This window comes from Phlebotomus papatasi, chromosome 2 (genome assembly GCF_024763615.1).
Source record: "Phlebotomus papatasi isolate M1 chromosome 2, Ppap_2.1, whole genome shotgun sequence".
In the NCBI taxonomy this organism is placed as follows: domain Eukaryota; kingdom Metazoa; phylum Arthropoda; class Insecta; order Diptera; family Psychodidae; genus Phlebotomus; species Phlebotomus papatasi.
This window is the reverse complement of record NC_077223.1, coordinates 52321059-52344586: the sequence shown is the minus strand read 5'-3', so window position 1 is coordinate 52344586 and position 23528 is coordinate 52321059. Positions and strand designations below refer to the sequence as shown.

The 23528-nt window shown below is 36.0% G+C and overlaps 2 protein-coding genes across 4 annotated transcripts in view; one reads left to right on the top strand and one right to left on the bottom strand.

The window, feature by feature from the left end:
- The window catches only part of LOC129801462 (ankyrin repeat domain-containing protein 11), a 60452-nt gene extending 38601 nt beyond the window's left edge, over positions 1–21851 (top strand). For all 3 annotated transcript variants that reach the window (XM_055846545.1, XM_055846548.1, XM_055846546.1), the window contains 3 exons: positions 11116–12062; positions 16164–17498; positions 21368–21851. In XM_055846545.1, the coding sequence (XP_055702520.1) occupies positions 11116–12062; positions 16164–17498; positions 21368–21547 (2462 nt within the window). In that variant the 3' untranslated portion in view covers positions 21548–21851. The remainder of the gene's footprint in view (positions 1–11115; positions 12063–16163; positions 17499–21367) is intronic.
- Positions 21841–23119, bottom strand: LOC129801544 (probable malonyl-CoA-acyl carrier protein transacylase, mitochondrial). Its single transcript, XM_055846753.1, has 2 exons — positions 22766–23119; positions 21841–22707 (listed from the first exon to the last, which is right to left on the bottom strand). The coding sequence occupies exons 1-2, from the start codon at positions 23095–23097 to the stop codon at positions 21879–21881; spliced, it is 1161 nt and encodes a 386-aa protein (XP_055702728.1). The 5' UTR covers positions 23098–23119; the 3' UTR covers positions 21841–21878.
- Positions 23120–23528: the final 409 nt, after the last annotated feature.

Here is a 23528-nt window from a genome sequence, read left to right as displayed (position 1 = left end):
TTTGCAGTTTACACGATATATTCCATTCCTAATTCTATTTTGAGATTTATATCAGTTGAAATGTTTATTTTTAGATTAAATGAATCCCCAAAATAAACTCTACGTGATTCTGTATCAAATGGGCGTCCTTTTGCACTCAAATTTATTGTGATTAAAACTCTCAACATTTTGTGTAAATATTTATAGTGAAATTGTTCTTTTGAAGAGTTGCAAGTGCGTTGAGGGAATCAAATAAATTATCAACGTTATCTAACACTTTGTCAACTATTTAATTTATGCATTTTATGTCCTTCTATCCGACAGACAAATTGTAGTTTTCCGTGCAAAATATGAATTTTCATTTTTTTATTGTGAAAACTAATTTATTTAATTTAAACAGTCCTACATTTTCGAAATATACTGGGCGACATCATAATAAGAACGAAAAATTCTAGAAATTTCACATTAACTAAAAGACCACAATTAATATAATTGTTTAACACTATAAGATTCTAATAACTCAAAGATGGAGCGTGATCATACCATAAATTGTTGTCAATTTCAAAAACTTTATTTCTTTCTAAATTCTTTTTTTTTGTCAGCTGCCTCACGACAAAAAGAAATGTTTTCTTATCGTTTGCTTACATTTATATTCACTCTATGGTATAAATTCCGTGAGTTAAAAGAGGGACTGGAGAAAAAAAAAAACAATTGAATAATAAATTTTTAAACTGATAAGGAATTCTGTCCAAGAAGCCCTATGTTAATGGTATATATCCGTATAAGCTTGCTTAAACAAATTTATATGTAAATAATTCTTTAAGTTTTCGTGCTAAATGTTTTCCTTTTCAGCAAATTTAGATGATAGGAGGGTTTATTTTGAGATTTGAAGTACACATTCAGAAAAGGGATTAAATTTCACAAGCAACATGAACCAATATTCTTTTGCTTTACTCCTCTCTATGTAGAATTTTGAATTTATATGTATTTGAAATCAATTTTATTCTGAGAATTTCTCACAGTTTGTTGCGTCTTAATTTTATAGAGAGAGTGTGAGAAATTGATGTCGACAAATTTTGTGAAAATCAATGTTCAAGATGTTTGGTAGAATCTCTCAATTTCCACCTTTCCAATTACCACTGGGTTTATGGAGTTGATTGGTATTTCTTAAGAGTTGAGAAGGTAGAATTGCTGCTTCAAAATATATCTTTTGGGATTAATTAAAACTCAAATTTCCAGGGAAAATAATTTATTAGAAAAGAAACGATACTTAACGAAATAAGATTTTCCTGTACCATAAAGAAAGTTATATCTTGTATTTAGAGCTTATTGAATTAGTAACACCATTCTCAAGAATCTTTTGTTGAATTGAAGACCTTTTTTCGCATTTTACCAGCTAACTTAGCTCTACTCAGCTAAGTTTTGCCTCTCAATTCTGAGATAATGATAGCAAAAAGTTTTACGTTAAATTATTTAGTGTAAAAAATTTAAGATTAAACATCTTCCTGAAGTGGTGGAGGATCGACAGGCGTGGGCTCTTAGCCTTGTTGTCATGGACTCACGACTTCAATAGGGATAAACGGTTGAAAATGATGATGATGATGATGAATTTAAGACAAGGCAGATAAGTTAACCGTGAGCGACGATCGGCAAAAAATTGCCGATCTGGAGCTAAAAATCGGCAGATCAGAACTATTTTACTAAGAAATAGACAGATCGTCAGATCGTCAGATTGACACGAGATTTGGCAGATCGACTCGACACCATCTTTGAAAGAAATAGAAATCGACAGATCGGCTCTCGAGTTAACCGTGAGCGGCAGTTATCTACCCCTTGATTTATTTTTTTTAACTCTGAATTAAAGGCCAACGACGTTTCATTGTATGAAAGAAAAGCTATTGGAGAATTAAACGAAGAACTAAATTATTGTAGAATATGAGATCGAAACATTCTTTAGAAAGATTGAAGTTGGGTTTTTGGTTTTGTTATTGTTGATGTTGTTATCAGCTGTGATCGGTGACCTATCATGAATAATCCTATAACTCTAAAACAATTGTAAAAAGCTTTCTTCGCCAATTGTCTAGCAAGATAACATTCTGAAGTCATTAGCACCTTTCGAAGATTGATGATTTTCTGAGAGCTTTCAAGGCGAACTATTTAGCATCATGATGTTAGTTCAATGAAAAATGTAAAGGGTATAGCGGGGGGGGATGTATATAACTGTTCTCATGAACTTCTGCGTTATCGACTTTTCTTTGTGTTGCTGTCATGTCGGTTGTCCTCAGTCCTTATCGTGCTCCAAAACCACCAAACAGTTGTTGTCATAACAAGAATCAACACAAGAAAAGTCGATTACACAGAAGCACATAAAAACAGCCATTTTTCCCCTTTTCAAGATTTCTTTTTTTTACATTTTTCATTATAATAGCACCATCATTCCTTATGCTTATGTTGAATGCCGGCCCGTCTAATTGGTTTACGAGAACAGAAAAGATTTAGGTAACGGTTGATAATTGATTTAGGGATTTAGGCAGGACACGAGTGTCCCTTCCGGAAGCGTCAGTGGAGGATAATTTTCAACTCAGAGAAAAAATCTTCTCAGTTTCCCATAGTTTTCTTTGGGTTGAAAATTATCCTCCACTGACGCTTCCGGAAGGGACACTTGTGTCCTGCCTTCATATTATCTTCACGTCAGTTTGACTACTTCTTTAAGATTTAGGGATATTTCTTCAAGGATAGGAGAAGGCTTTTTGGCTGCGTACACACTCTGGTTTGGAACACTTCATATTTTACCCATATTTCTTTAATGAACCTGATCTAATAGCAATATATTTAAATAGCCAGCTTTAAGTTAGACATTTCCTGAAAAAAATTAGGTTATTCATTAAAGGAAAATAGGAAAAATATGTTCGAAGTCAGAGTACAGTAGACTCTCTCAAATTCGGGCATATGGGATCGAAATGTCAGCCGAATTAGACAGAAATTCGGGCGACAAACTTTTTGAAATGCAACGATTTTTTATTCATGTGCATATAGGTATTGAGTTTACACAGTCATATATAACGTAAATTGCATGAAAATCCCTCAATAATGCAAAATCACATCAAAACTAAGACAAACCATGCCAAATTTGAGCATATTTGATTCATTTGATAATCATAACCAAACTTGAAATATGACAACAAACTTTTTTCAAATGTAACCGCTGCCCAAATTAAAAAGTAGCCCGATCTTAAAAGAGCCGAATTTGCGAGAGTCTACTGTATATGCGAAGCCTGAAAGCCTTCCCCTATAGCTTTAAAATTACATTCAAGCAATAAATTTACAAGTGATTTCTTAAAAATATTCTCGTTCAAAAGAAAATTATTAAAATAAAACAAAGAAAAGAATAAGAAAACCAAGAGAAAACTTTAAAAGTCAATGAAAAAGGAGATGGATAATTGAAGAAATTCTTTAATAGAAAAATTCACATCTCATTGAACTTTGCCGCACTTTTGAATATTAAATAACGAAGAGCCATTAAGGAAAAGAGACAATATTCCATCTTCTCAGTTCACCCTCAATCGTCATTTATTGTGTGTAAATTTTTCATCTTCGAAAGAGCCATGTTTTTCACCGTTGCATCTACTCGTTAGAAACATCTTCATGTACGTTCTTCGTTTAGGTTTAACTATTTCTCGGGATGGTTGGATGAAGTGCATCTTGGAATTGTGCAATAAAAATGATTTATTGCCTTCATTTATCGATCGTGTAGTCGTCGCCACGATAAAACCTCAACTTGCCAACCACTGTATATAGAAAAGATGAAGGAGAAATACAGAGAGATAGAAAGGGAGCGACAATATAGGAAAATGGTGGAGGTGGGATGTTTTCGGAATATTTTCCGCCCTTTTGTCTTCCCAGTCATTTCTTGTGATTGTTGGAAGAATAAAAATGAGAAAATCTTTTTTTCTCAGTCAATGGAACATTGGGTAAAATTTATGGTGACAAAAGCTATATGAAGTAAAATTTCTTACTTATGGAAGTGAATACGTGAAAATATGCAAATTGTCGTGCCACTTTATTCTTCTCTTACATAGATGTTATTCTCTTTGGTTGAATCTCATGCTGTTTTTGCGATTTGTTTCAATTCAGTTGAAGATGGTGGTTGAATAATTGATGGCAACTTGATATTTGCCAATATTCTTAATTGCAAAAAGTCGGCATTCTTGAACTTCTGAATGTGCTTGAGCTTAAGATTGTGGAAATTTACAGGTAGTTGTATGAGTATTATGAGGAAAGATGGCTTAATTTGGCACAGATAGTGTTATGGGCTGCGCACGTAGCATTTTATTGCTCAAACTCACACAGAGTATATAATATACATCTGTAATTTATTTCATCACATACCATATCTTCTAGGAGCAATGTTTTTCTATGTTTATTTCAATCAAAAGATTTGATATAAATTAAGTCGTGGTGTCAGTTTGTTTTTACGTTTTTCCATCTGACTAAAGACTAAACGGATCAAAAAGTAAGAGCTATCGACTAACGGTCTTTGGTGACCTTCCTAAAGAATGTTTTTATCCTTTATATCGCGCAACGCTTAATCACTTCCAAAAGCTTATTTTTAGTTGAGATTATTTTCAAACTCAGCTTTTGTTGTTCGAGGTGAAATCCGACCTGATCTACACGTTTAGATTTTGGATTTTGGATCTACACGTTTTAACATTCATAGATCACGAACATCAGATGCGCCAAAAATCTTTTTTCGTAAACGTGTCCCGTTCCCGTCCCGTCCAGAGTACAAACGTTTCTGGAGATTGAACGAAAGAGATATCGTCAAGCGGTTTTCGGCAAAGTTAAATGTCGATAGGTGTCTAGAAGTATGGATGATGCAAAATCCCGAAGACAGCCAAAATCCAAAAAGCCAAAATCCCGAATGTCAAAATCTCAAACACCAAAATCCTGAGAGGGCCAAAATCCCGAATGTTCAAAATCTGAAAGGGAATTAATTATGTGGGAGATAATCGGGATAATGTGTCAAATAGAATAATTTCCGAAGGCACAGAAAATTTCCCTTTGCCTCCAGCAAGCGTGGGTACAATCATGGGAATAGTTATGACCGTTATGACACTTTTGAGAATTCGGTGATTTGGCTTTCGGGATTTTGGCCCATTCGGGATTTTAGCTTTCGAAATTTTGACCGGGACCCGTCAGATCCATACCCCTTCCCCAATTCAAATAAATGTAAGTTTTGTTTTCTCAATAACTTAGCCCCCATGGCATCGATCGATCTCAAATTTTAGTATGTTATAGCTTAGTCTAAAAGCTTTTAATTAAAGAAATTAAGCCCCCTAGCCCCCACCCCCCGACCCGAGCTATAAGAGGTAATCAAAAATTGAATTTTCAAATAGCCCATATTTCCGGTTTTAATTGCCAGACTTTGAAAAATTGTAGTGTTTTGGAAAACCCTCGTGGAACGCTACAACCCTTACTACACCTCAACATCATCCGATTTAATCGAAAGTCCGATTATTCCACTTAATTCAAATCGGTAAAACAGTTGTTTTAACTTTTCTGTACAACTGTTCAAAAAATTTTAAACGTATTGCAGAAATCTGATACTGGCTAAAAAGACGTAAGGAGAGGTAGTCGGCTTCCGAATGCGTTAGACTTCGAATATTGAATTTGTTTAATTTTTTTTTCTTCCTCGAAGCAAAATTTTATTCTATTGACTATTAGGTATGATCTACTTTCTAAAAAGAAAGGATCTTCAATATTACGTGAGATTCTTAACAATCTCACCTACTTTTATTAATTTTTTCTGAAGAATCCTAAAAATTTTTTGAATGTTCGAAGTTCGAAGGTTGGCTCGTTCGGAAGCTGCTACAACCTACCCCTAATCAATTACATATTGTCCTTTGTATTTGCATCGAAATCTTTTCTTTTTAGTGGTTTATCGTCTTTTTTTTTTTAAATATTTTAACAATAAAATCACGATTTATTGTGTAATTAGATCTCCGAGAAACAGCACAACGTCTGTGCAATATTATAAATAATTTTCTTATAAAGCAGCAAAACAACTTTAAGCATTATGATGAAGAGGTGGACGAAAATGAATCCACAATTTCCCAAAACAGCAAACACTAAAGTTTCCTGTTTTTATTGCACATCTCAAGTGAGTCGTGAAGGTCCACAAATTGACGAAAAGCACCTCTTGAAGAACATTTTGTGTGTGTTGAACATGAAAAAGAAAGGAAAATCGAAAAGAGAGATAATTCGGAAAATTGGCAAATATCTCAATGTTTTGTTGGATGGAAAAATGTTGTACGTATAGGTAACTGAAAAATAGTTTTTCCTAAGAGATTTTGAGTGAGAAATAGAAATATGTTCATGCTTCTATTCCCTTGAAGCTTTCAAAACGGAACGTGTGTGAGGATGTTAATGGAAGAACTAAAGATTGACAATCGACATTGGTTGTGACTTGTACTTTTGACAGTGAATTGTCAGAGGCAAAACCATCAACTTCCTCCTAAACAGATGACACAATCTGCCAGTAAAACAGTTTTTCCTTCTCATCGTTTTCCTAATTTTTTTTTATTTATTTCCTTCAGGAAGGAAACCTGGGGAAAAGCGAATAAGACACATTTTTTTCATACAATCGACGGAAAATTTATTGCAGGTTATTTGTAATTGTGTGGGTGTGATACAAGAGAGTCGATAACTCAAAGTCCACTGAATAATTTTCTTAAACATTTCTTTTTTTATTCGAAATGCTTTTGAATTGGAGATTAATGTTAATAAAGTCGAACTGGAATTTTCATTTGTGCGAAAATAACGGGAGAGGAAATCACATGAAAAAGTCATGGTATTGACAGTGATTTTGATGGTAAAGAAAAACCCATAAATGGAACCGGAGTTTATTTGAATAATTCATGTAAATTGTTTTCTGCAGGAGTTCTCATTGAAAGTTAATGATTGGGGGACGTTTCAGGACTTAAATACTTCTCCTAGAAAGTTGATCCAACATTTACACAGAATTCTCTTTTAATTCAATATTTCATGGAATTTAAATATTTTCCCATTTCCTCTATTTTCTGAAAAGAGAATTCTTGGAATTGAGAATGGTGGCGAAGGTAATGGAATTCAGGTGGTTTAATTACCAAAAATTTTATTTGTCGAGGTTTTGTATGCTTTGGATATTTCAAAAACAAGTTTTGAGTTTTTGGATTTTATATCTATTAATGTTCACAAAGTATTAAAACATTATAAAATTTGTGCATGATTAAATCGTATAGGGAAGTTATTATCCAAATTTGTTTTATACCACTTAAATTAAATTAAATTAAAGGTGGTCTGATACTTCATCGTGATAACGGGATCCAAAAGGACCCTTAATACCTCTGGGGAATTGAATACATAGAAGAGCCTTTCCGATTAAGGTCTTCGTTTGCATAAAATTTTCCTATGTTCCTTAATTAATTTATCAGAGGTCCTTTTCAGGACATCTAAGGTATAGTGAACTAGCTATTAAAAACATATCGATCGCTCAGAATAATACACGAATAACTAGCAGTAGGCAAATTTTACAGGAGAGCGATTTGAAGCTGAGATTTTACATGCAGAGTATAGGTTTTTTAACATTTAAAATATCCTTAACTTTGAATATCTTTCAAGTATAATATTCACAGGAAGGTAGAGGGTATAAAGAAGTATCCAAATAAAACGATTTTTGTAAAAAAATCGAGTTGTTCGACTTATATTCTGATTCTTCGATATTTTGCCTTAGATCACATTAGGGATTATAGGGAAAACTCGTGTGACACACTTTTAGGTTATTTTCCAAAAGTTGTTTTTAACATAAAAACTACTGTACTTTCTAAAAACTATTATGCTACTACTTTCATAAAAACTATTATGCTAAAAATTTTGAACTTGGAAATTTTCATATAAGAATAAGGTAAAGTACTCTGTAGTCGGCCGGTTTCTCAACTCGGCCAGTGCGACTATTTATTCAATTTACTTAGATTTGTTATAATATGGTCCTACCGATTTAACATTAGAAGGTGTATTATATTATATATAACGTAAATCAGTGAAAAATTCAAAGAAATTGACTATAAAACGTTAAAAAATTGGTTAAATAATTCAACTGGCCGAGTTGAGAAACCGGCCGACTAGAGGGTACTTTACCTTAGATTGAATTTTAAAATTTTCGGTTGTTACATTTTGCCCTAGGTTTCCCTTATTCTTCCCATTTACGGCTGGAGTTTGATTCTCCAACAGAGTGTCTTGAATGAAAGGTGAAAAGTTTCTCAATGACATTTCAAAATTCGAAATACTTGAGCCACTATGCGGATGAAATAAGAATTAAAAATGTCTTTTCTTTTACTTTCGCAACCGATCTTCGAATGACTTTGCTATTGAGAAACTTCAGCTGTGACCGCTGAGAATGCCTATAAGTTATTTATTATAGAATACGAAACATTTTTTAAAATTTAAAGGATAGCCTTATTTTATATGAGCAAAAGTATATTTTGTACATAATTTATCTAATGTAAAAGAAAGTGACAACTGATCTCTCTAATTATTTTTGAAGATAACAAGCGGCGTCCCAGCTTTGCAGAGTGCTGGAATTCACGAGAAAGGGCTTACCATGTATTATCTTTCCGCATGATTTTTGGTTGAATACCAATTAAATACCAATTAAATTGATTAATAAATTCGTAAAACCCATCCCGAAATTAAAAAAAAATGCTTAGTAGAAGCAAAATTTTGAATATTTTAGTATGAGTATCAAGAGCATAGACAAATAAAAAAGTAAATCCGAGAAAGGTACATAGGGGAGACCGGGGAGATTTGGGACAGGGGTAGTGTGGGACAAGGCTATTTTTTCATTATTTTTGTTAAATAAATGGGATTTAACTACTACTCAATCGTAGGCAATATTAAGATGTATCTTGACTAAAATAATAGATATCCTCAGTTTTATTGTTTTAATTCTATGAACACTTTTTTAAAAATTGATAAAAAATGTATATTTTGACGTCTCAGTTTTTCTCTTTGTATTTTATATCAGCGATAATCAAAAGTTTTTTTTACCTCATTAGGTAGCAGTGTTATCTGGGAACATATTTTTATAAAAGTTTCAGAGATTATACGCTCTTGTTTTTTACATAAATATTTTAAATACCAAAACTATACGCGGGGATGTTTGGAACACCTGAAAAGGGATGAATGGAACGTTGATTTTCGATAAGATTGTAGGTGGCGTGCAATTTTTTATTGTCAAAATGGAGAGTAATGCCCAGTTTCTACTGGAAATATCCCTCTTGTGCAAACTTTACCAGTAGAGCAGATTTCTCTAACTACAGGGATAATTAAATCGTCAATGTCTTGGAAATCAATAATTTCTTCTCAATCTTGTTAAAAACTATTGTCTGGAAAATTTCTCGAACAATATTCTCTACAATTTTCACAAGTTTTCCAGAAAAGGCAAGGCGAGAGCTAATTCAGAGAAATAAGGAAAAAACAGGTACCATGCAGCTGTCGTAAAATCAAACAGGAATCTGTCAATGAGTTCAAAACTAAAAGTTACAAGAAAATCTACTCGCTTGAGGAATTTAATGAAGATGATTGCAATATTTAGAATTAAAAAAAAAAACAAAGAAAGGTAGATGGAAAATAAGAAGAAACTACTTTAAATAATTGATGGACAATAAATGACTTTACTGTACAAATAAGATTAATATTAATTTCTAAGTATGAAATTAAAGATTAAACATTTTTATTTCTATAGAAATATTTTTAATCTAGTATTTAAAATAATTTAACGTGCTCCAATAATGCAAATTTTGCGAGAAAAAACGCGTCCCAAACATCCCCTTTTGCGTTCTATACTGCCCAATATCTGAAAGGTTTGGGATAAAGCGTCAAGTTAAATGTTTTATCTTCTCCAAGAAAACTCAGTTGTTTTCCAAGTACTATCGGGTACTTTTTATAAAGTCAATGCCCATAAGTAAGTATCCAATAGACCCCATAAAATTGTAGTACACTATCGTGATTTTTTGGAATACTGTCTCAAAGTCAAAACATGAAAAAAGTGTCCCAAACCTCCCCGGTCTCCCCTATATCATTTATGAACACATTACCGATTAAGACCGCTGCAGCCGAGTTGGAAATTTCAAGATCTTTCAAAAAAATCTAAATTTAAGCAAATATGTGAAAAAATAGGCTGTCAACTTTGACCTTCGAATATTCGATATCGAAATGTGCCTCGCACATACACTAATGTTCTTCATTATCCGGCACATTGGATATTCGGATGGCAGCTGTCATACACCGACGGTTGATCAATTCAAAAATTGTTTTTATTAAACATGCATTTTCTTAAGCCTCAATTAAAGTGTTATTTTCATATTATCAAAGTTTTTATTTTTTAAATTGATACATAATTGTTATACAAAATGAAACATGAACATACCACGAAGATAATTTTGTTGTTTTCAAGCAGACAATAAATCCACTGAGTACAAAATAGAAAACTAGAGAAACCGTTGATCAGATTCAAAAAAACGTAAATGTCATCTTGTCCCCTAATCACCAGAATAACGAAGAGCTAAGTGTATATGTCTAAGGACGAAATATTCACCTTGATTATCTCTAAAACATATTCGAAAATGAAAAAATTCTAGGGTCCGTTTTCGGAATAAACCAAAAAAAAAACATGGTTTTAGAGGAGAAGGAGGAGGGTAGAGGGAAAAGAATAAAATACTGTCCTACATAATGTTGATTTATGGAGGGGTCATCGAAGACCGGAAGTCGATACCTCTTACCATTTGGCCTCTAGCCGTGTTACACGTTGAAAAAAGTGAATTATATAACTGCTCTCTCTCTTTGAGTTCGAGCGGTAAATGATTAAAATCAATATTGGAAATAAATTACTTTTGTCACACCTTTCATATAAAAGAAGTTATGATTACTTTTAGGGATTTAATATTATTCCATTATACAATATTTTTAATTAAGAAACTACATTTAATGATATTTTCTGTACACATTGTGTTTTTTGCACCTGAGAAATTCTTGTAGATGAAACTTATTTAATTAAATTAAATAAGTTACATGGAATGAAATTCTTTCTATCTCGTGCAGATGCTGCTGCGAGCAGGACAGCTGGATCTGTGGCCAGTTCAGCGGGTGGCGTTTCTGGGGTGCAAATGAAGAAACCTACTGGGCAAGAGGCCAAAAAGGGGCCTTCAGATGATGTCACAATGTCTGAGGATGCTAGTTCTGGGGCTTCATCGACTCCGGGCAGAAGTACTCCCAGTCAAAAAATGGAAGAAGATGTATATGAATTCAAAACAACTCCGAAAGACTCTACATCTGGAGGAAGTTCTTCAGATGATGGAGCTGGAAGTGGAAAGGTGGACTTGGGTGGAAAAAGTGGTGCTGGAGATAAAGTAACTGCTGAAGAGAAATCAACAACTGAAGATGTTAGTGGTTCAGCTCCGAATTCAGGAAATGTCACAGTGAGCGTCAGCACAGCATCTGGGGGAGCTTCAACTGCTCAAAATGTCTCTGGAATTCAGAAGCGTCCTTACCAAGATATGGAAGTTACAGATGAAGTGGTAGATGATGAGACAAAGAGGAAGAAGCGTAAAGATTCGGAGAATTTGACAAAGGAAACACCTGCAGGAAAAGCTGGAACACCCGTTAGGATGCCACAGAGGCAGGAGAAGAGTGCAAAGCCCGTTGGGAGTGCCCCAAAGTCTACAACTCAGCCACAGACAAAACCAACTTCTAGCATTGAAAGAAAGAGTCCATGTGCCAGTCCGAAACCACAGGTGCCGCAAGTTGCAACTGGTGGAGCTGGAGTGGCAACTATTGGACTTTCAGGAAGTAATCCAACCAATTTACCTAATGTTCAGGGAAGTTCTGCAGGGAAACAGTCAGAAAGTGAATCAGAAATTGATGAATCCACTTCAAAGGCTCAATCCGGAATTGGCGGAGGGGACTCTAGTAATTTTTCAGCTTCTGGCCCAAAAGTTCCACCCCTCAAGATTGTCATTCCTCAACAAAATTCGTCAACTGATCAAGAAGTAAGTACCTTCAATCATGCAAAAATACTTTCAAAAGTTTGAATAGAAAGAAAAATTTGTGATAAGCCCCGTGAGACTTTTGAGATCTGTGATTCTGTTGTGGAAAATTCAGCTTGAATACCCGGAAGGGTAAGTGTGCCAAATTCCGGCCAGCTTGCAATTTCGGCCACCTTTTTTGTTCCTCGGATTTCCATGAATTTTTAGATTTTACGTACTCTAGAGATTATAGAATGCAAAAGAATAACAAAAAATGAAGCTTCGACAAACGAGATGACGTGAAAAAGATATTGAAATAATTCCCGAAGGGCAAGGAACTATGAGAATGAATGTGGCCGAAATAGGGCACCAAAGCTATGTCTATATTTTTATTCATTTTAAAATGTATTAAAAATGATTTTAGAGTAAATAAAGACGGTAAACTGTTTACAAGGTTCCAAGCAATACTCTTTCAGAAGAAAGAATTAAAAAAAATCAATTTGTATTTAAAATAATACATTTCAAACTTTAGACTTTGACGCTTGCATGCAACTATGCCGAAATTTGGCACACTTACCCTATATAAAATTACTCGATTAGAGAAATTTGCTTCAGGTAAAATATATTATCCTATTATTTTTGGAAGGTTTATTAAGTAAGATTTAAGAAATTGATTATCAATTGCCCGGGAATACTTCGCGAAACCTGAAAGAAAAAAACCTAAAATAGCATAGCAAAACCCAAGATGTCCAAATAAAATTGCTTCACGAGATCCGAACATCGCTAAACCCAAGAAATTTAAGACTTTCAACACGAAATTCAAGAAACCCAGAAATTGTATCGAGAAACGCAAAAACCGAAAAATTGCACCGCTAAGCCCGAAAAATTTAAGAATTTCAACACGAAACTCGAGAAACTTAAATATTGCATCGAGAAACGTGAAACTTTGTCAGTAAAGGGATGACAAAGCGTCTCAAGCTTTGCGAAATGCCCGAATTCCTGACTTAGACCATCATTTACAATTTAATGGTTCTCAACGATTTGAACGGATTCATGAATCTCAAAAGATCTCGCAAAATTGTTATTTAAGAGTAATAGAACTTCTTTTCGGGGAATAATTACTTATCGGTTTATAACCGTTTCATTACCGGTTCACAATCGATTTGAACTGATCTATAAATTAATCAAAATGTTGCCCAAAATACACCTTAGGAGTAATATAATTGAATTTCGGATAAAAATTAGGTATCGGTTTCATCGGTTTAATACCTGATCATAACCGATTGGAACCGGTTTAGTCTTGTCAGGAATTCCAATAAATAAGACAAAAAACATAATCCCGTTCGGATGAGAAATATGCCCTTTAGAGACTTTTTTTTTAACTTTTTGACCTTGAAAACCCGTTATTAGGAATGATTCAAGGAGATTTTCTTATGTGAGCGAAATGTTCGTCCACACGACCTTTAGGGGGAACTGGGGCAGTAGTAAACTGGGGTAGTTGTAAACACTGTGATTTTTTTCATTAATTTTAAGACTCCAGAGGATAAAACCCATAAGCATTCATAGATACCATGGGGATGTATGTCCACAGATGAATTGGTCAATAAAATCCTAATACTTTAAAAATAAAAATCATTTTTCCTGAAAATGTTGATATTTCAATTATTTTGGTCATTTGGATTTCCACCTGGAAATTAAAAACTGTGTAAAATAATCGAAATGTAGCAATACCAGTTCTTTCCTACATCTTTTAGGATTATATTTATGCATTTACTAAACAAATTAAGATTCTCATTATTTCAAAAGAATTAATAATTGGTCAGAAAACAGCATTTGGGGTAGATGTAACCAGCAAATTCAATTTCACAAAATGAGTAGGTAAAAGAGCGGGAAATTGACCTTCATGCGAAATATCTATAATTCATAGATTACGAAGAAAATTGGTGGCGCTGTGTTCAATAAAAAGTCACATGATGTCAAAATATGGGGAAATTCCATTGAAAAATGTCTTTGATATGCATGCTTTTAGTTTTTTTGCTATTTTAATTATTCTTTGTAAAAAGTGTCGTGATTTTTTGAAAAATATACAGTTTTTATATATCTCTTAAGTAATTAAAATAATCGAAAGTGGTGCAAAGTTAATTTCAAGGGTGGAAAAAAGGGTGTTTACATCCTCCCCAGAAAGTGTTTACTTCTACCCCGGGTATTTTGTGAAAAGAGAAAAATGCACAGTGACACAAATTTTATTTTTATGGAAAACTCAATTGTTTTCCAGCATCCGCATTACCCTCGACGAATTGCCTATACCCAAGGGTAAAACATGAGCTAAGAAATATTTTCCAAAAAATCACGGTGTCCTTGGAAAATCACCTCAAATTCGCATCTATCGAAAATGGTTACATGTGCCCCAGTCTCCCCTAATACATATCCCAAAATGAAGAAAATCGTACGACGCGTTTTTGAGCAATCCCAACATGGTTTTTAGCTGAGAATGAGATTCTATTCTTTACAATCTCAGCTTTTGTGGTCCTAGGTGAAATAAGATCTGGTTAGCTCGAGCACAAATTTTGTATTTACACGCTTTGACACTCATAGATGACAAATATCGCACTAATGGCTCCGGCACACCTTTTATATCAGGAAAATTTCGTAAAGTTAAAATTCGAAACTCTTTCTTTGTCAAAAGATTTGCATAAGTCTGTTTCACTCTTTCGGTGTCAAAATTGGACTGAACTAAATTAAATTTGGTGTGATATTCAAAAGAAGAAGAAGTGTGCGAAAGAATAGGATATACTTATGCAAACAATTTGAGTTGGAAAAGGATGTGAATTTCGATTTCATGAAATTTTCCTGATCTAAAAGGTGTGCCGGAGCCATAAAAATCGATTTTCGTGGACATTCCATCCCTTCCGTAGTACAAACGCGAAGTGAGAACAGAAAGAGGTATCGACAAGCGGTTTTCGGCAAGATTAAATGTCGATGCGCTCCTAGAAGTAGGTGATGGATGTTAGATCTATCCCCCGCGCCTTCTTACGCCATTTTGGAACACCCACAAATTTTGTTTTCTCAATTACTTAGCCCTTATGGCATCGACCGATCTCAAATTTTAGTATGTTATAGCTGGGCTTAAGAGCTTTCGAAGCCCTCCCGACCCCCTGACTCGAGCTATAAAGGGTCAAAAATTTAATTTTTAAATGGACATATTTCCGGTTCTAATTATTAGATTTTGAAAACTTTGGGATTTTGGAAAGCTCTTGTAAGATACTATACAAATCTTTCGACAATCCAACTTCATCCAATTAATCTAAGGTCCGATTAATCGAAAAATCGATTTTGGAAAATTCGATGTCAAATATTTCAAAACCTATACAATGCTTTTTCTTTGAATTTTAGTATGTTGTAGCTGAGGTCAAGACCTTTCCAACGGGTGGGTCACACTCCTCCCGCGATGTTCCTTGACCTGAGCTATAATGTGATGCAGATTTTGTTCAATTTGCTTCTTCACTTTAAGAACGATGACTAGCAAGCCTAGCAAGGAAGCAATTTTTTTAGACCTCCACCAAAGCACTTTAAAATTCTACTAGTATTCCTGTACCAAGTTATGTTTCGAAAAACGAAAAGTTTAATTACATTCAGGTTTTGAAGAGCCCTAATGATAGCTTCTTCCGCATTTCCTGCTACATATACCGCGACATTAAATTGTCATGTTTTTAAGCTCCATTACGGTTTAAAAAACTTTTACAAAATATTATTGAAAATGCTTCTGTAGGCCTTTCGCCAATAAAATAAACTACCACTATGCAAAATACGAAACCGTTGTCACCAGCGTTTGACAGCTATATGCGCTCGAAACTTGTTGCATTTTTTTCAGCCACCCTGTAGTTCGAGAAGTATAAGCAAAGTCTCAGGTTTTAGGTAAACTTATTGCTTAGATTTACCCGTAGGATTGTAAAGCATTATATTGTATAAAATTTTAAAGCTGTTGCACTGTTGGAAAACGTAAAATTTTTGGGGCCCCCACAAATGGGCATTGGGCCTCCATATTTCTAAATCCGGCCCTGATTATAGCATTGCAATATCTGGGATTTTGAAAAAAAAATCACAGCTAATGTTATTAATTTTCAGGCTGGTTTGAGGAATGGTAAGAACGCCTCTGCTAGAAATCATCCTGCTCTCCCATACGTTGTGGCGTCTGGGAATAACAGCAATGAGGCCACCATGGACAAGGAGAGTTCATCATCACGCTGCACAAGTCCAGCTGATGCATCTGCTTCGGGTGGAGGAAAACCAGCTGCTGGAGATGACAAGAAACCTTTTGGGGGACAATCGGGGAATTCTGGAGCTCTTGCGGGAGCTACAGGAGGTAATCCTGGGGCGTCAGGAGCACCTTCCGGTAGTGGGGATGATAGAGCACAACCAAGGGTACTCAGAAGTTCTCATCGAACTGGTGGGAATTCTGGTGGCTCCGGGAGTCAAGCAGCTGATCGTGGATCAAATAATTCTTCTCCACAAATGCAGAACAGTGCTTCTCCATCTCCAGCGCCACCAGTCAATGCTGGTGCACTGGAAAGTGGAGGAGGGAATGCGTCAAATGGAAGTAATGGAGGAATTGGCGGAAGTATTGGTGGAGTTAATGCAAGTTCATCAGCCGGAGGGATTGCTAATGGAGGAACAAGTAGTCCAACAAATGCCACAACATCAGTTTCAGGGAGTGCCTCTGAGACTGATGGTGGTGGAAATGCTCCGAGTCCCTCATCTGCAACATCCTCAACATCTTCATCCACCGTCCAGTCCCAGAATACCGTAGAACTCCATCCGAGAAAACGAAAGATCCGAGCAAGCAAGGATGACAACAAAACAGTCACAAATTCCAATTCAGGAAATATTGTGGGCGGTGGAGCTGCAGCTGGAGATCAGCAGGAGAGTGTTTCATCGACAGAAGTTCATCCACATGATCAACCTATAACCAATTGTTACCAGATGTACCTCAACATTCGGAAACAAATTGAACGGAGGCAAAAGGGATTGTTTCTCGTTCAACCAAAACCACCGCAGGGCTTCAAGGATTATCTCATGAATAGATGCACATACGTTCTGGCTGGTAAGACATCCACGGAACCCACTGTTAACTATCCGGCCAGCATTCCCGGAGCCATGAAGGAAGTGTTTGCGGGGCAGGAGAAGGAGAGGCATAGGCTCAAGATGCAACATGTGGTGGAGAAGGAAAAACTGGTACTTGCCGTTGAACAGGAGATCCTCAGAGTTCATGGGAGGGCAGCAAGAGCACTGGCCAATCAGTCGCTGCCATTCTCAGTCTGTACAATCCTAAAAGATGAGGAAGTTTACAATATGCTGACACCGGAACAGGAAGAAAAGGACAGGAATGCCAGATCACGCTACAACGGAAGGCTCTTCCTCAGTTGGCTTCAGGACGTCGATGACAAGTGGGAAAAGATTAAGGTAAGTGAACTTCGAAAACCCTCCAAAGAAACTATTAGTAACTTATTGTTAAAATCTGTAGAGCTCATTTGAATTATTTACTAAGACAAAATACACCCAGGAAGTGTCTACTTTGATTATTTCAAAAGATGGTCTAGTAGGCTCATTTTTGTGTGTGTCAGGCTTGAAATCAACAATAAATCACACTGAGAAAAAAAAACGGGGGTGCGATTAACTTTTTTTCCTCATAACTTTGACACTTTTTAGGCGTAAAAATATATCAACATATTTTAATGTTAATTTTACACCTTTTTAATGGTAAATATAACATGAAGAAGGGTAACTTTAACCCCTATTACACTTAAAAAGACACCGATTTCGGATCAATACTGTAGGGTAAAATTAACATTTACGGAATGTTATTTTAATTTTTTCGGATTTCTCTCACTCAGTGATTTATAATCAATTTGGATCTTAAATTTTCAGTTCCTCATATTACTTGAGTTCCTAGAGTTCCTAGCCATGTTTTCTGAGTTCCCTTCGATATTAGGTGGTGAATGAAAACCAGGGCATGCATCAGAATAGATGGTAAACCACATCTGACGTTCCTATAAGAAGTTATGTAATATGGTCACGGGGACTTAGCGAATAATCCGATACAGTTCTTAAAGGCTATCGAGACCCCGGCCCGGGTACTTTATGATAATCACAGGTTCCTTATAGACACCAGTGGTTTCTAATGGGTACTCTAGATTCCTTATGAAATTTTCCGGGTTCTTTTTTTATGACTTATCTGGCTTTTTCGTGAGAAACCACAAATTCCTTATGGATACTCCGATGTCCTTATGAGTTTCCCGGATTCCAAACAAGTTCTCCGGGTTCCTTATGTGTTCCCCAGGCTCCTTATCGGTACTACGGATTCCTTATACGTCCTCCAGGTTCTTTATGGATACTGCGGGTTCCTTATGGATACCCTGGGTTTCTTTACGAGTTTTCCAGATTCCTTTTGGTACTCCGGGTTATTTATGTATTCCCCAGTTTCCTTATCAATGCTCCGGGTTCTTTATGTGTACCACAGATTCTTTTATGAATTTCTCGGACTCCTTTAGATACTCCGAGCACCTTACATAGGCTCCACTTTCCTTATCGATACTCCGGGTTCTATGGATTATCCAGATTCCTTATGAATTACCCGGCTTTCTTATGGATATCTAGGGTTCTTTATTAATTCCCTGACTTTTTTATCGGTATCACGTCTTCCTTATGGCTCCCGGAATCTTTATGCGTAACTCATGCTCCTTATAAATTTTCCACAGCACAGTAGTAGGCCATAACACTCAAAGCGCATTGATTTACGCTTATTACAGCGTGTACATGAAAATATTTCCCATCTTAGAGACTTGATACACTTGATAAGTCCGTCTCCACTCTTAAAATCCGACAAGTTTCCAGGTGGCTGAGTTTTCCTCCTGAGATTGGTCTTCAAAATTCCCCAGTATTTTTCAATCCTTCGGACTACTGGATCCGAGTCGAGTTGAAGATCTTTCCCACAGCCTTGGAATCCTTTGAGCAGGATTGATCGATTAATTAATTATTGTACTGGGCCTATTGGCCATTTTGTACAAGTATAATTCTCTCTCTGATAGGGTGGAGTAGCCACTTATCGCCACTTTTAGGAAAAAGCGAAATTAATTGTATTAATAACTTTTGACCCCTTATTATCAGATAACTCAAATTTGACACAAAGCTACTTAGCTACAATGCAAAAATAACCACTTCGTCGCCACTTTTTACCACTTTTCGCCAGTTCTGTAACCACTTCTCGCTACCCACTTTTAAAGGTTCAAACTTGATTATTTAGAGCAATATTATGCAAAGAATACATTCAGCATTTCTTTTTCCTCATGATCACCTTATTATTATTACTCACATTAAATGATTTTTCTTCACTGTTATTAGAGAAATCAAATTATTAGACTATTGCAGAAAGTAAACAAAGTAGATTTAACAACTGAGAATCTATGAAGTGAAGTTAGCGTCGCCTATTGAAAAGCTATGGCGACAGGTGGTGAATCAATTTTCGAATATTACCACTTTCCGCCATGGCTCATTTTTACATAAAAATAATATAAAGTGAAATATTAACTAACTAAATACAAATTTTATGTATTCGTCGAATGTAATTAGATGTTCAATAGGCAAATTATTGATACAAAATCGGAAATTTTGTTCGATAAAAGTTTCATGACACTTACTATATTTGGTAAAAAATATTGGATTCGATACACTTGCTTAAAATATTCCTCTAAAAATGCTCAAACATTTAAATTCAAAATAAAAAATGAGTGTTTTTCGACTCTATACGTAGCAGCAATAAAAATTCAAGTAACTTTCCGGCTCATTTATTTCATAAATCGTGAAAAATAGCGATTTCAATATAAGTGGCGAGAAGTGGTGATTCCACCCTACGTGTCTTTCTAAGCAAATTGCTGACCAGAAGAATTTTGTTTAGATTAGACAAATTTTAAAGTTTTGAAATGGTTTCGGCAGTACTAATCGAATAACCGATTCATGGCAGTTACTAACATTTTCATAGAGCCCCTTGCAAAGCCCATTAAATGCTCACTGGCCTTCAGTGTTATCCAGTTCTCGAATTTACCATGAACATTTGTCATATGATATTGTGATACCCTTACAGAATTCCCCTACAGAAAGCTGTTTAAAAGCCAGTGATAAGCCTAGATCAGGTTATAGAGGTGCAATTCCTTCATTGCAAATTTGGATTGTGGCAAACTCGAACGATATTTATACATAAATAATGCAAATTTCGTTTAAACTGTATGTAACTTATTATAATTATTAATGAGGAAAATTCGATGAGAAATGCATAAAATCCTCTGAAAATCTTTAAAGTAAATTATCTCGGAAACTGGTGAAATTTTACACACCTCAAGCCTACAGATGGCCCTAAATGGATGTAAAGTTTGGATGTAGTTTCCCAAAAAAATCAACTTTAAAGTTTTTCGCATGTTTAGATTTCGAGATAAACCACAAAACGTGATTTTTAACTGGCTTAAAACCGGTTTTTCAAAAAACTAATAGCACAGAAATCGTCGTACGCGCGAGTAGATATATATATTTTTTAAAAAAATATGAAGATATCTCTTTCCAAACCAGAGACATTGCGTACTACGGACGGCCGGACCCGTAATTGCCGGCTTATGATTTTCGGCATCAAGGATGTTTAAAACATATACCCTGTGAATTTCAGCTCGATCCGAACACTTTGAGAAAATCCGAGGATTACAATAGGTGTGATTAGAAGGAATCACACCTAATTACCTTTGGAATATATACCTTGAGATGGTGATCGCTATTTTTCTGTGACCATTTTTTTCAGCACTTTGATGCTGTTTGTCGATCAGACGGGGAGCAGCCTGAACTTTCTTGGTTAACAAACTATTCTTCTTCTTGATTTTTTCGACCAAAAAGCTCCAAGGTATTCCCATCTTTTTGCCAACATCTCGCACGGAAAGATTGGGTTGCTTCACGAAAAGCACTAGCACTTTATTTTCCATTCTCTTGTCCTGAATCTCAGGATTTCGACCAGTTTCTGCTTGCTGAGCAATAGTCTTGCATTCCTTGAACCGAAAATCTGCGGACGGAATATTTTTTAACAAGATTTTCACCAAAAGGAAATCAGAATAAATTTTCTTGCAACACCAAAGAAAAAAAAACAAAATCCAAAGCCTACTATGAATTCTTGAAACGATAATGAAGAAAAAAGATATCCAAAGCCTACTATGCCTGTAACTTCATATCTTGCTTTTTCTTGAATTTATTTTTGGCAGTAAAAATCAAGCTCAATAATAATATCCTTGAATTTTTAGGAGGCGATGTTACTGCGCCATCACAATGAAGCTGAGAGTCTCCATGCTGTCCAGAAGATGGAATGGGAGTCGAAGATGGAAGAGCTTTCTTTGTGCGACTTTAAGGCAAAACCCGTCATTGATGACCTTCATGTGCCCATGGTTCATGTCAGCGATGACTTTGATCTCCTTCCTCCGTAAGAACTTCCATCGAGGATTATACGTGGAATGCAAGATTTGGGCTTGAGTTGGAGGAACTCATAGTGTTAGTGACTGTATCGTTAATTAAGGATTTTCTATCCTTTGTCTCTCTTCTAGGTATTCTATAGACTTTTTTTTTAAATATGTAGTTCCGGGAGATTTTTTTACCTTAGTTTACTCTGGGTAAAGCTTTATTAGCCTTTCCTTTTTTAGATTTCCTGATCTTCAAGTTTTTTTCTTTTCACATCTCCCTTGAAATTTTTTTTAATGTAAATAAATAAAAAGACAAGATCTTTAAAAAAAAGCCTACTTTATTCTTTACAAAAAAAAATTACGGAGATACATTGTAAGCATGATCAGAGGCTTTGGCATTGACTTGCTTGAGGATTGTGGTGAGAGCTTTTCCAGGACCAACCTCAAAGGTGCGTGGAAAATATTCTCCTTGAGCTCTTTCGTAGAGGATATGGAGGGTTTGCTCCCACTTCACGGGGCGCACAATTTGCTTAGGCAACTGCTTCCGGATGTGTTCGGCATTTCTGTATCGCTGCCCGTCAATGTTCGAGTGGACACTGATCAGGGGATCGGATATCTCGATGCGATTGAGGGCTTTTCTGAAGGGTTCAACAGCTGCTTCCATGAGGGGCGTATGGAAGGCACCACTGACAGGAAGACGCTTCACCCGACGAAGCCCAAAAGCCCGAGCATTGCTTTCCAGGAAATTTAGAGCTTCAGCACTTCCGGCGACAACTTTGCAGTGAGGATAGAGGTAGTTTGCCACGAGGCATTCGGGATTTTCCTCACCACGTTCAATACACCATTCCTTGGCTTTTACACACGCCTGACCCAATTTTGAGTCTGGTCCATAGAGAACAGTTGCCATCCCGCCAGCTGCAGCCTCACTGGCCAGTTGCATGGCTTCTGCTCTCACCTGTACAAGTTTTAGTCCCTGATCAAATGGGATACTCCCGGCAAATATCAAAGCCGTAATTTCTCCAAGACTGAACCCAGCTGTCGCGTAGCATTCATCAATGGCTCCCGGACGTTCTTCTTTGAGCTTTTCCAGAGCTGCTAGTGAAGCCACAAGCACTGCTGGTTGGCAGTATCTCGTACTGTTTAGTTTCTCAGCTGGACCTTCCAAACAAACTTTAAGGACATCGAATCTAAAACAAAAGAAATTCTCAAAATCTCATGCCTACATCAACATCCCCAAAGACTTACTTGAGAATCTCGCTTGCCAGATCAAAAATATCCTTTGCTGATGGAATTTTCACCAGATCCTTTCCCATGCCCACAAACTGAGCTCCCTGACCCGGAAACACAATAATCGAGGTGGTTCTGGGATCTCTTTTTGGTCTCAGGGACTTTGCCGCCTGACTCTGCCGGAAAGATGTGCCTTTTGGATACGGAAGCGTTGACCATTCGTCATCGGGGGTTTTCGGATTGATGTCTTCAAAGGTAGCAGCATTGTCTAGTAGGTCCCGGACAGATGACTCACTTCCAAATGGGGGCTTTGAACAAAAAAGTCTCCGAGGGAATCGCCTGGCCAACATCTTAACCTTATACTTTCTCAAACTCACTAGAGGCGCTGCATTCGCTAAGAAGATAAAATGATTATAAGTTTTTTAGTTGAAAAACTAGATGGCAGTTCTAATAAATTTTGTCTTGGGTTTAATTCAAAATATTAAATTTGGACGTTTTTTTCCAAAAAGGACTTCGTTGAAGATTTCGTTAATTTCGTTAGCTCCGTTGCCTTCTTTGCGATTTTATAGGGGAAAGAGACGCAGTTTTAAATAGGGACAGCCTGAAATTAGAGTCTTTTTTTATTTAGCTCGACAATTGATTTGCGGAGATCAATTATAACACGATAAGGTCCAGTTTCATTTAAAAATACGAGAAAAACCCCGATTTTATGGGTAGGGGAGACTGGGGCAAAAGTCACAAAACAGATATATAATTTTTTTACAAGCTACCCGAGCACCTC

Bases quoted from the DNA above. Each gene is read 5' to 3' on its own strand.
- LOC129801544 (XM_055846753.1), bottom strand. From the start codon at position 23,097: ATGTTGGCCAGGCGATTCCCTCGGAGACTTTTTTGTTCAAAGCCCCCA. The intron at 22,708-22,765 runs GTAAGTCTTTGG...CTTTTGTTTTAG, and splicing joins CTGGCAAGCGAGATTCTCAA to ATTCGATGTCCTTAAAGTTT.